The following is a 12,983-nucleotide window of genomic DNA, read 5'->3' on the forward strand; positions in this document are numbered from 1 at the left end:
ATTATCACTGTAAACTGATCTGTTTGTGGGGAAAATCGTTTATTTGTGAGCGCGCTTGCAAATAGTGGTAGAAGTGAGCTAGAGGTTGCTTGTCATTTGTTTCAACAGGATCAAGATATACCGCTGAACTTTACAGAATTTAAGGTTCATTACAACCTAATCTATAATAGGTCGCTGACCTTTTAACCTGAGAACTTGAAAATAACTTGATTTATGAATCTATTTGTCACCAAAAATTAAACTACCTCAAAGATATCATTTTCACGTGTCAATAGCTCACACTAGCACCTACTAAACTTTCAATGGTACACAAAACATTGTGTTATACATACACATATTTGAAGCATGTAGGCACCCATATGCGCCTACCCCACATATCCAATGTGATTGATCGTATTTTAAACGGGCGGGCGTGCGTCTGTGCTATCGATAGTTGAAATTAAATACGTCACGTCGATCCATCAAAATTGTCACTCGTCCGAAATTGTTGGACGCGTACAATCTGAAATGTTAGCTCGCTTTGTGTTGCTGTGATTATACATGTTCGCTTTTTAACTTCTTGTATGTCGCTAATTATAAAACAATAGAAAATCAATTGTGTCTCGAGTAATATCTGCGCTCCGACATACAACGGGATAATGAGTCCTCTTCCTGCCCTGATGCCAATTTTCTGCATATTTTTGAATGAAGAGGGTATATTAATTTTTGAGCATTTTGTGGAAACAACGTGGACCCAGATAAAAAGTAGCCTTTACAGCGCATTCGCACTGACGGATTTTTGTCCGATTTTAATCCGAGTGAATAAGCCTGAGACGTTTAGCCTTCCTCGATAAACGGGATCGAACTAGTAGAAACAAACGCTTCAGCTGTTTATTATTAATTAATTAGATTGAATTTCTACAGAAAACTGTTAAAAACCTCCCTGTTTTATGTCACAGAGTTAAAACAGAGTTACATACATAAGGGTAACCAATATATAGGAGCAGATTTTCCTTTTATTGCTAAGTAATATTTTATTGGCCTAATTTTTTTCCTAACCATTTCTTAAAGTGCCAAAAGGGTAAAATTTATGTATATTCTGCTTGCTACTAAACACATCAAAGTAAAGTTACATAAGGTTTAACATTAATGTAATTTTATTGCTATTTCATTCTATAAGTAGTAGTAGCTATTCCTGTGCCTAATAAATCAAGTATTCGTAGAAAATCGACTCACGTTACGTAGAAAAACTCAATCTTTGATACTTTTACAATCTGAAAATGTCGTGAAACTGAAAACCTAAAAGGTAAATAAGTTTTCATAAATATATGAAGTACTTTCGTCCTGATGTTCGAAACACGAACCGCATACTATCGAATTTACGGACAATGAATTTTTGGCTTTATTTAAAATAGTATGCACTTATAAAATCGTTAACACTTACTTCACAAAACTACTAGATTCTCATATTAAATCTACCATGAATTAATTCTTAGAATACTTATTGCATGAAGTAGCGGTTGAAATAATCTCAATGTAAATTATTTTAAACGAATATTTCCAATTGTAATAAACTTTCCTGAAATTAATTTGCAAACAGTTTCTTGTATTTCTTGTGTACCAAGTATCTTATAATAATAAACTACAGGGATACCTTAATTACAAATAATTTAAATATTCAGCATAAAATATTACTTACTTAACATACAAAAAACTCCGGAGGTACCTTATCTTACATAATATCGTAATCACTATAAGAGCCAACGTGTTTCGCTCAAAAATTATGTTAATATGTACCGTTGAGTAAACATAAATTGAATTAATTGAGACCATCCATCAAAGTATCTTGAATAATGCGAATTATAACTTCTCCTTATTTAAGAAAAAACCTCTCATCTCTAAACATGAAGAAATATTTTAATGTCTTTCTTAATTTTGTCGTCGAAGACAATGACAAATTGCTGTTTAAACATGTATCAAACAATGTTTTTATTTATCTTCGTTACTTGTAGTGAGATTACTTCAAAAACATTATGATATGTAACGTAAAAATGAGATAAAGCTGTATTTTGAGCAAACAAAGGCTTTTGTTTCGCAAACCGAAAAAATGCTTTTATACAACATTTTGTTTTGCTAACCTATGTAAGTGTATTAAACTTACATACAAATTAGAAAGGTTGGACAATTTTTGACAGTAAAGGAAGCTTATTAGTATCACGGCTGGGCATAGTTTAATACTTTGCCTTTATCGTAGACTCAAGCAACAGTAAGTCCTAATGATAGTGCCTTCAAACAAACGCTTCAGCTTAATAATATTTAGCTCAGCTTAGCTGTAACTGAAACTACAGTTCTTTTCCAGAAAGTAAATATGAACCAAATATTAAATAAGTTTATTACGCTTTCTGAAACCTTTTCTGTACTAAGAAAAAGGCTCAAATACATCTTTAAAAGGATAGAAAAGAAATAATCACAGTCGCAGAAACTCCTACGACGAAGATGGAGTAACAAATTTGAAAGAATAACAGTTTTTAATTGCGTCCCCTTATTTTCGTTTCTGCGTCTGTACGACTTCAGTTTTTTCGTACGAAATGAAAAAAGTTTCATTGTATTAACCCCCGGCGTCACATTTTAACAATACGCGACTTTGTAAGGTCGCAGTTTCTATTTGCTAAGGCAATGTGCCTTTCATTTTCCACTTATTTTGTAATATTCTTGTTGAATACATCTGCTCGGTTTTTTGTCCGATTCGTATTAGATGAAAAGCTTTTGTTAGGGTGTCTGTTTCTGATGCTTTTATTTAATTCGTGATATAAAATAAATTGTATCTGATTTTCGAATACAGAACCTCAAAGGATAAATTAATTGCACATTTCTTGATCTTTCGTTCGTTTTCATTGTAATTAACATTTTAATTGTTTAAATATCAGTGATGTTTATTTCTCAATTACATTAATATATTGTTCTCCGCTTCGTTCATTTTACCTGTCTACGTGTTTTTCAAGGTTTCTTGTTACTCGTATCTTATTTTAATCGATTACGTGATATCATAGAAAATTCTATCTCCATCAAATCGATAAATCACTACACATACCTACCTACATAAATATCACGATTATATCCGAAGGGCCGGTAATAAAAGATTATACAGCCCTTTGAAGTTCTTCCTCGTTATCAATAAAAAGTCCAATTTTCGTGGAGTCACCGACGTTGAAGGAAAACTGACACATCGTTACGTGACGGTACGAATCAACTAACAGGTACCTACACTGCCTGTTAAACAAGGGGCAAAAAGAGCCTCATTTCTTTGTTGATGGAAACGTTTTTAACTTCAAAGTTGAAAATTGTTTTTAATTGAGGCGGGTAATTATTAACTGTGATGGGATATTGCTGGTTTCCTTATATAAAGTGTCAAAAAAATAAATTATCAGTTATTTAAATAGATGTCTTTCTGTGTTCCTCTGCTGAATAGTTGTGAATCAATAAGCCACCTAGTCCTTATTACGTAACTTTATAATTTTAGCTTTATCAACAGTTAATCAGTTGATAAAGCAGCACCGTTTATATCTACACTTAACTATACTTAATCTACTCTATTCATACTTACGTACTTAATATAAATATCAAGCTAGAATATACTAATAATATACATAGTCTATAAAGTCCTAGTGATTAATACCATAAATAATTTTGATCCAACAGACAAACTATATGCATAGTTTTGTTGGACATTGTTTATAAGTCATAAAAAACGAAAATGTACCGTTTAGAACAACAATAAATAAAAATAAATAAAAAAAATAAAATCTAGTATGTGCCTTCATAATTATTTGAATACTAGCTTTTGCCCGCAACTTCGTTCGCGTGGAATAGTGACTACCAGCAGATTTTTGATTTGACCAATAGATGGCGCTATATGTCCGGAATATTTTTTTTTTTTGTAATAAAAACTATCCTATGTCCTTTCTCAAGTTTCAAACTATGTCTGTACCAAATTTCACACAAATCGGTTCAGTAGTTTAGGCGTGAAGAAAAGACAGACAGACAGACAGAAAGACAGACAGACAGACAGACAGACAGAGTTACTTTCGCATTTATAATATTAGTTTGGATTACACAAGATTCAATCTCATAGCATTATGGAGTTACATAGCCTTTTTCTTAATGTAGGCGGCTTAAACCTGGGATTATTCCGAGGCGACCTTTAGCTTTGGGCGGTTTCCGCCCCAGTCTTTGGGCGTGGACCTTGCTTTAGACGTCTCTCTTCGCTTTGCGAAAAAAACAGCACTTCTTTATACACAAAAAGAAAATAACTTTTTGGTTTTTTGGCCGGTTTCAGCTTACATAATTAACAGAGCAATTTTATAATTTTGTGAAACAACACGATTTAAATATTTCTTCACTGTTATTTTAGTATACATTTACATAATTAGTTATGTTTTTGGCATTATTAATTTTAATGAGTGGTTGAGTAATTTTGTGTATTTACTTATTTATTATTATATTGTATGGTAATTATGATTATCATATCATATAGTTTTCAAAAATTGGTGGTAGAGGTCATATTCTAAACGTTTATTATCATAATGAGAGTACAAGAAAACAGTTCCAAAGTAGTTTCATAAATAACAACAAATCGCCTTATGTGACACGTTTATTCAATTGTAAAACACATACCTAGGTACGTAATATACGGCACTTCTTCAATCTAGTACCTACATTCCTTTAATTCTAGAAAAAGTCTTACCCACATAAAAAAATACATTCCAGGCTTTTATAGATCACGAAAACAACTAACAAATCCACATTCACCAGCCTCGGGGCTCCGTTAGAGACGATTTACACATTACCGGTTACCCGGGAACATTATACATGCCGACTTCGAAATGAAACAGTATACTTACTTTGCATAAACTACGCTATTCTGAAAGGTCTATGCGATAAATGTGCCCGACAACATTATTTTGGGACTAAGAAATTCCAGCCTACTTATCGTTTGAATTCCGAACAAATTATGTAAAGCGATAAACGTATTTTGTTGAGTAACTAAGCTAGTTTATTGAAACCTCCGCTTACGTTATTGATAAACCATTAAACAAACAAACTACTTACAGTTTCGAAGGTCAAGAGTTCAAATTAATTTACAGTATCAGGTGTCGCGTAAGTAAATGTGCTTTGAAAATTGATCGTTGTGGCCTCGTGCGGGGTAATGTGAGGTGCCCTTTAGTTGCTCGGCGATTCTGTCACCTCCGCTCAGTCATTACAACCAGACAGGCGTAGACATTCATCTCTTGAACAAATATAAGACTGGGACGCCATCTGCCTGTCGTTTAATGCCAAATATGTACAAAATATTGCGGTGTAGTTCGGGTTTTTGGTTCTTTGCTGTTTGAATTTGAAGTTGTGACTTAGTTTTTTGATCGATGCTCTTTTATATTTTATGTTTATATATATTTTGTATATAGTATTTTATTTTTAGTTTTGTTTAAAGATAAGTAGTTTAAGTTTGTATATATGTATAGTGTGTACATTGTAGAAATAGATTATAAAAATAAACCTCAAATTGTTTTTTAAATAGTAACATTTCTGAAAAGCATAGACTTGAATTATTGTGCAACATACCCTATTTTCAATAACTAATACTTATCGACCGGGAAGAAATCTGAGATTAATAGTCACCCACTGTTCAGCTGCCCCAATAACTACTATAACCATAACCGTAACCAAATCTTATTCGTTTCGCACATCAATTGGTTCTATATTATCGGATAAAAAACCAGCAGTGCACGCACAATGGCATAATAAACATTAGCAGATCAAAAAACTACCGATTAAGCATGCTCTCCCCTTTATCATAGCAAATTGTCACCCGTGACGTGCGATACGGTGGCAACACTGGCACGTTGACATTTCGGGGTGTCTGACACTCGGCTATGCCCGGAGCTCGGGGTGTCTATTATTTATCATAACCCATCAATTTGTGTCGGTGACTGATGAATGTGCACACCGCAGCCGCAAGCTGCTGGTATAATCGAGCGTTTAATTGTGCTCCCCGCTTTATACGAGCACTACGTGACGCTCGCAATATCCGCGATGTGGTGTCATTTAAAATTTTGACATACTCCGCTGAAAGCTCTTTTTGTGTTCTACGGAGTGAGGTATACAGATTTATTCACTTAGGTTATGATTCCGTTGGCGCACATTTTGTGTAATTGATGTTTGAGGACAATTGCAATTAATTTTTAAATGTATGTAAGTTAGAGATGCATCGCATTATAATGAGGGCTGCTTTACTATGCTGTTCCGAAATTATTTTGTGATACGATTCTATTAAAAAAAAAAAACAGGAAAAATTATAATAAACACAAACCATTATAATAAAAAACACATCACTATAAGCTATATACAGTAGACCGCATCCTTTCAGGAGGTGATAGTATAGGTCAATACGAACAAATTTGACCCTGGGATATACTGGGCAAAAGTTAACCCGTTTCAAGATAATCGAATTTTAAGATCTTTTCTTTACAAGTCGTCTAGGTACACGTATACATTTTTATTACTAGTTAAAAGTCTCGTTTTTGCGGATTTTTGTGTGTTTTGTGGCTTTTTGGATAGCTAGATAAATGTAGATGTTTTTTAAGTATTCTGCACAAAAAAATGAAGAGTAATATTTTTGAGAAAATATCTACTAAAAAAGTAATTGCTGTTCGCTATAATTTCCTCTGTGATTTGTACAATTTATGGTTTGTTATTATGAAATGATTCATCTTCTATCCAAAAACACACAAAAATCCACAAAAACGAGACTTTTGACTAATAATGAAAATTAATACGTGTACCTAGACGACTGATCTTGAAATTCGATTATCTCGAAACGGGTTAACTTTTGCCCAGTGTATCCCAGGGTCAAATTTGTCCGTATTGACCTATACTATCACCTCCTGAAAGGATGCGGTCTACTTACCAGTAACCCTGTATACAAAAATTAAAACATGTTTTTCCATTTGACAAATCCGAAACATTTATACCTACACGTCCCCCAATCACACAATACGGCTCCCCAATTTACCATAATAACCCCCATTCCCCATGGGGAATTGGTTGGCAAACTGTCCAATCTCAAAGTTTGTGCGCACGGGACTGCGAACGAAAGCTAATTCGTAATAAGTACTCGTACGACCAAATGTTTTACCGCAGATCGAATTTGGGCCAGTCAATTATTGCACCAATCATTTTATTTTTTCCTTTAAAAATTAATTAATTTATATTGTTTGACTTCATAGCTCACCACCTGAGTGTACGATTTTATAAAAAAGGAGAAAAACAAAAGCACAGTTGGCGTAGTTTGCTCGTTGACTCGCTAACAAAATACATTATGTGTTTGTGATAAAGTTTAAGATGCTTTAGAGTAAATGACGCGACGCTACAACTCTGCGCTGTATGCCTCGAGCCTTACATTTTACGGCAGCATAACTTACTTGAATTTTCATTTTGATAACTGACAAACTTTTCCGTTGTTAAACTGTGGCTGTGATTAAAGTTTTAAAAATTTACAAGGTACGTGGCTATGCAGCGACCTCTAATAGGATTGGGGAAGTCTTGACAAGTGATATTTATTAGCACACCCATATTGTTATTAGTGATAAATGTGCCCCCATTATGGCACTACCTCTACCACCTGACATGGAATTTCATTTAAAGAAGAAGCGGCCCATATTGCTCCGTTCCACTTGCTAATTTTGTTAGGCGATGAATCATGTTTATGAGACAGCCACATTTTTGTGCGTGTAACTCCGTGCTCTATAAAACTGATTTATTTATTTATCATTTAAGCAAATAGCTTGTGTGATGCCTGTGTATGGGCAAGTTGATGGAGCATTTTTTTTGCGTGCTACAATATTGCCTATTTGTGCGATATGTGCCTAATATTGTGTGTTTGGCAATCAGCTGTATAACATTTTTTGTAGATTTAATGGACCGGTACTTTAATATGCCTTTTATTTTTATACTTATTTAGACCCAGTCCTTCCAGCCTTTTTGGTACGTATATTTTTTTTATTTATAATTGAGTTTTTAATAGTCGTTATTCAGTACGCATTAATCGCGTGTTTCGCGTTAATTAACGTTCTCTGCGGACGCTTGGAAAGCAACCACGCCCACTTTTGTTAATGTACCCATTCATGAATGACGTAGTATTAATGCCGTCAATAAACTATCCAGTGACCACGCCTGATGGTAACGAGAAATAATGCCTTCATTAAGATAGGCGTAGGTGTGCCTGAAGGATATTAATCGCGTGGCAACCGGACTAAAAAGAAACAACAACAAACTATTAGCTTTTGGGTGTAGCTGTGTAGAAATATATAAGAAATTGTATATAAAAAAGAAAATTATCTCATTGTGTTAATCAAAATAATTATACTAAGAAATTATGACCCATGGTCAAAATGGAAATCTTTACGTAATTAATTATTTATAATACTCATACTTGGACTTTTTTCTGTTCAAGATACCATCCAATCTTTGAAACTCCCCAGAAAATCATTCCTATAACGAAACAAACCATCTCCCTTCGTATGCGAATAAGCCCGAACACGTGTTCGTTGAGCATGATCCACTTTCTCGTATCAAAACCTCTAATTAATATACACGCCACGCTTCCTACTTAAACGTGCAAGTCAAATCTTTTGTTGAAATGTCACGTGGAACACCCCCGTGGTTGGATCAAAATATACTTATGAATCAGTTGCAAAATTGTCATATAATCGGTGTTCGGTTCTGAAATTTTTATAACATGCAATCCTGTATCAACTCCAGCTTTGTAAAGTTAGATGAACATAACATACTATAGCAAACTTTGTTTTTGGGAAATCATCAAATCCTGTCAGTGCACCTTGAGGGAGTGTCAAATTCTTACTGACTAAAGCCCTTTATGTACCAGGGCCACGGCAACTCTTTCGAACAACCCCGCAGCCCCGGCGGGCTTTGGCCCTGGTGGGACAAAGAAAAGAAATAAAGCACACCCCTGATTTTCAGATGTTTTTATTACCAGTTTGTTAGCTTCGACTCCCGTTTGCACCACTGTGCTAATGTGCACATCCCCAACACAATTTGTCTATTCAATTTATTTACAAATGATAGACACAGTATGGTGTTTTCAACACATTTAATACTAAATGTGTTTAGTGCAAGTGGGCCTAAGTCTTGTATAAATTGTGCCATGTCGGGCACAGCGCAATTTAACAGCGGAGAGGCGTTTGTGCTTGATAGCGATTCCATATGTTATGCAGCTAGCCTGCTAGCTGTAATTTAACTCGAAACATTGTTGCAGAGCGTTTTGAATGGAGAATATGTGTGTTTAGGTATTCAAACAAATAAAAGATTACGGCACTTCTTATACCAATCAATATATTTAAACTGTAAACTCTTGGAAAAGTTTCATCTTTATGATCAGTTTTTGTGACCTGCTTTGAACAGTTTACCAAATTATTTCATTAAAAATCAGATTGCAATAAATGAAGCCGACGTATACTACTGCTCAACTTCTTGAAAACTACAAGAGTGTATTTACACACTAAAAAAAATTGAAACAACAATGCAGGTTTACTATATACACTATGAGGTACATATACGCAAGGAGCAACCTGAAATGGTACCAAAACACGTAGGTCTTTTGAAAGTATTACTTATACCAAACTTGTAGGTTGTTTCTAACTTACTGAAAGGTTCCACTGAGCACTTTGTTTACCGTGGATATATGAAAGTCAGACTTTCTGAACTTGTTAAAGTAAAACATGTTTTACTTCTTCAAGTTAATCCATTTTTAACACGGCTGGAATTTCATGACAGCTTTTGAATTTCAATTAAGGAATACTATCCCCTATTGTTATGAAGTAATTATTTGTAGGAAAATAAAAGTGCATTATTACATTTCAAGATAACTCCGGGATATTAAAATGTCATATTTTTCATTACACTTAACATAAAATGGTTAATTAATTTTTCACATTACAAATAATATTCACTGGAAGTGACATTTAATTAAAAATTAAATTCTCTTTTTAAGCTGTGAAGTAATTTCAAGTATTCATTAAAATATGACTTTACTATTAAAGCTGAAGACTTTTTCAGGCCATTAGGTACTAGTACCTACTACTTACGTATCAACTAACTTTGTTTTACGACTAAGACAAAATTTGAAAATACAGATATAACTTGTTGAATTTCTGCTGTAATTTTTAGAAATATCATAATTGACCTCCATATCTATCAGACTAATTCGGATCATTGATATTGATCATCATCGTGGAAACTAGACCACTGCTTAACCACTAGCTTTGGTAATTCAATTGAATTCTGTAATATGATAATTTGTCTATATTTAGCAACAAATTATTAAATAATTTAATTTACCAATACCAGCTAATATTAATTGACAGATTGATTTGCAGACGATAATTGGATTATGAGCTAATTATACATTCAAATCCAATTAACGAATACGTTAATTGACCTTTAAATACAAACAAATACTATCTGTAGGTGGGATGTAGGTGTAGAAATGTAGATGAAAATGTGATTTAAATGTTAGTTTTGCAAGTTGCACCTATAATTATGATGTAAATTAACATTATATAATTCGATGTGTATTGCTATTGTTGTATTATTTGTATGTTGTATTGCCCGAAGTTCTACCTGAATCTCAATGAGACTTCATCCCGCACCCGGATAAATGTAAACCTGTGTCTTCACACAATCGAACACAACTTCACAATCGAATTGTTACAAGCATATTTGTTTTCCAAATGTTTTGGCTTAAAAACGCGTGAATGTCGAAAGTATTTTTCTAAATGGATTCGTCATGATGTATCCGAACAATATAACATTCTGTCTTACCTTCATATATTCCCATGCCTACAGTTTTTTCCCCTACACCTCGTGTAAAGCATTGCGTACCTCTCTGTATTACATTAAATGTTAACCATATCTAAAAAATGTTGACCCAACATTTCTTCTCTTCCAGGAACAATCGCACAAGTCATACCGGCCGCTGACGGTGCTGACCTTCCGATGGAACTACGCCATCCATGGTCTGCAGCCAGCAGGCTACCATCTAGTCAACTTGCTGTTACACGCTCTCGTGTCACTGCTGTATTACAGGTAAGATGTTTGTATAAGAGAAGAACACACAAGAAACACTGAATTTAGGACTAAAAATGTACAGTAAAGATGTTAGTAGAAAATTAAAACAAAAATAAATGAAAAACATCAAATAAATCAGTTACGTGAACATTCATGAGTCAGCCCAATTATTTCACACTATGTAAACTCTCTATGTCAAAACCCGACAGAATTATAAACCTTATTCATATTAAGTTAAAAAAAAATAGTACAAACTTGAACATACGCATCTCATAATTTGTCTGTCTATAAAACTCTGCAGACAGAACGTCACACAAGCCACAGACAAATTATGAATATGCAATTAAAAATCCCATGCAAGCCAAAATTAGTGTAACAACTAATTACGAAGCGGCCGACGAGATTTCCCTGATTTTCATAACAACACAAACTTCCACTGTATTCAACTTTATGTTTTATAGTGAGAGCAAATTCCAACTTTTGATTGTATAAGGGAAAATCGGCAGTGCGCAGCTAAACTCGGATCTCGTTAAAACTCCAATGACTTTACCACCTAAATAGGATTGATTAAAGAACGCAGGAAGGCTTAATTGGATGAGAAGGGCTTTCAAATCTCTAGTGTTTGAGAGAATGAATAATTATTTCATATTTATTCACCCTTAGGGTGATGGAAAGAGTTTTAATTGAATCAGGATGGCCAAATTGTACTATGAAGTATTAGTTCTGTTATGGTTATAATATCGGAAGAGAGAGATAGATCCTTACAGAATGGATAGCGTTATCATCAGCAATTTAAAACTGAACATGTTGATCAATTACAGCTATTAACTATATAACAGACTTAATCTTAGTAGCAAAATCTTCATTTTGCCCGAAGGTTACACTATTAGATAGTGTAATTTAAAACAGCAAGAAATAGCACCTAAGCTATATACGAGCAGTCTGCACTATTTTTGTCCATGTTATCTAAAATGAAATAGAGAATTCAAGTCCTCTTACACTGAATATTTCAGTCCTTTAAAATAGGTGGATCAATACAAACATTTACGTAAACTGTATTTCTAAGTAATCCATAACTGGCTCACACGGTGACGTAACATTGATTAATACTGAAGTCCAATCAGAGTTGACCGGCATTGTTAACTTCTAATTGATAATTGAATGGCAAAACTTTGAATTGTGAGGACTCTATAATCCGAATATAGGCTGTATGAACCGAAGTGGGCGTGGTTTGTTTAATTATTCAACACAATAAACCCCTGATCGGCTGGTTTAGAGTTGTTTACGAGTGAATTTTAATTAATTTTTACACGGCGGAATTGAGTTAGCGCTCGCAGTGTAGGGTTGAAGAAAGGGTGGTGTGAATCTCGGTCGCGTCGAGGATTTTATTTTGCAAGGCTGCTCGTTATCCTGGCACGCGAATATTGCACGCACTGCTGTGTGCTGACGTACGATTCTGATTGATACATGGACATGTTCCCTTAAAAATCTTTTCACCGTTTGTATTTCCATTCTGAATATTGAAATAGTAGTATTTTTTTAGCAGTGTGATATCGGAATTCGAAGAATATATTTTTAATGAAATCCGTATTGACCTCAATCCGCTGGTATGGCAACAGAGAGCCGAAGAAACAAATGACCTACAATTAAGATCGCATCAAAGTTAACTGAAACACTAAAATACATAATTAATGTGTGTAAACGAGCTCGCAATACTCATTTGATTTGGTTGTTATTGCTTTTAAAACAGAAGTGTAATAGAATGCCGGTGCTGTTACCATTAATAAGTAGTTATAGGATTTGGGTCAGGCTTGCAGCGGCATCGGCCGCGGCGCCGAGGCCACCAACTGCTCCAGTTAAGC

The 12,983-nt window shown here is 34.3% G+C and overlaps 1 protein-coding gene across 1 annotated transcript in view; it reads left to right on the forward strand.

Annotated features, from left to right (window-relative positions):
* The window catches only part of LOC124632247 (protein O-mannosyl-transferase Tmtc3), a 119,041-nt gene that overhangs the window by 82,928 nt on the left and 23,130 nt on the right, over window positions 1–12,983 (forward strand). The window contains exon 2 of the mRNA XM_047167008.1: window positions 11,003–11,139. Within this exon, the coding sequence (XP_047022964.1) occupies window positions 11,003–11,139 (137 nt within the window). The remainder of the gene's footprint in view (window positions 1–11,002; window positions 11,140–12,983) is intronic.

The sequence above is a fragment of the Helicoverpa zea genome, chromosome 8 (assembly GCF_022581195.2).
Source record: "Helicoverpa zea isolate HzStark_Cry1AcR chromosome 8, ilHelZeax1.1, whole genome shotgun sequence".
NCBI lineage: Eukaryota > Metazoa > Arthropoda > Insecta > Lepidoptera > Noctuidae > Helicoverpa > Helicoverpa zea.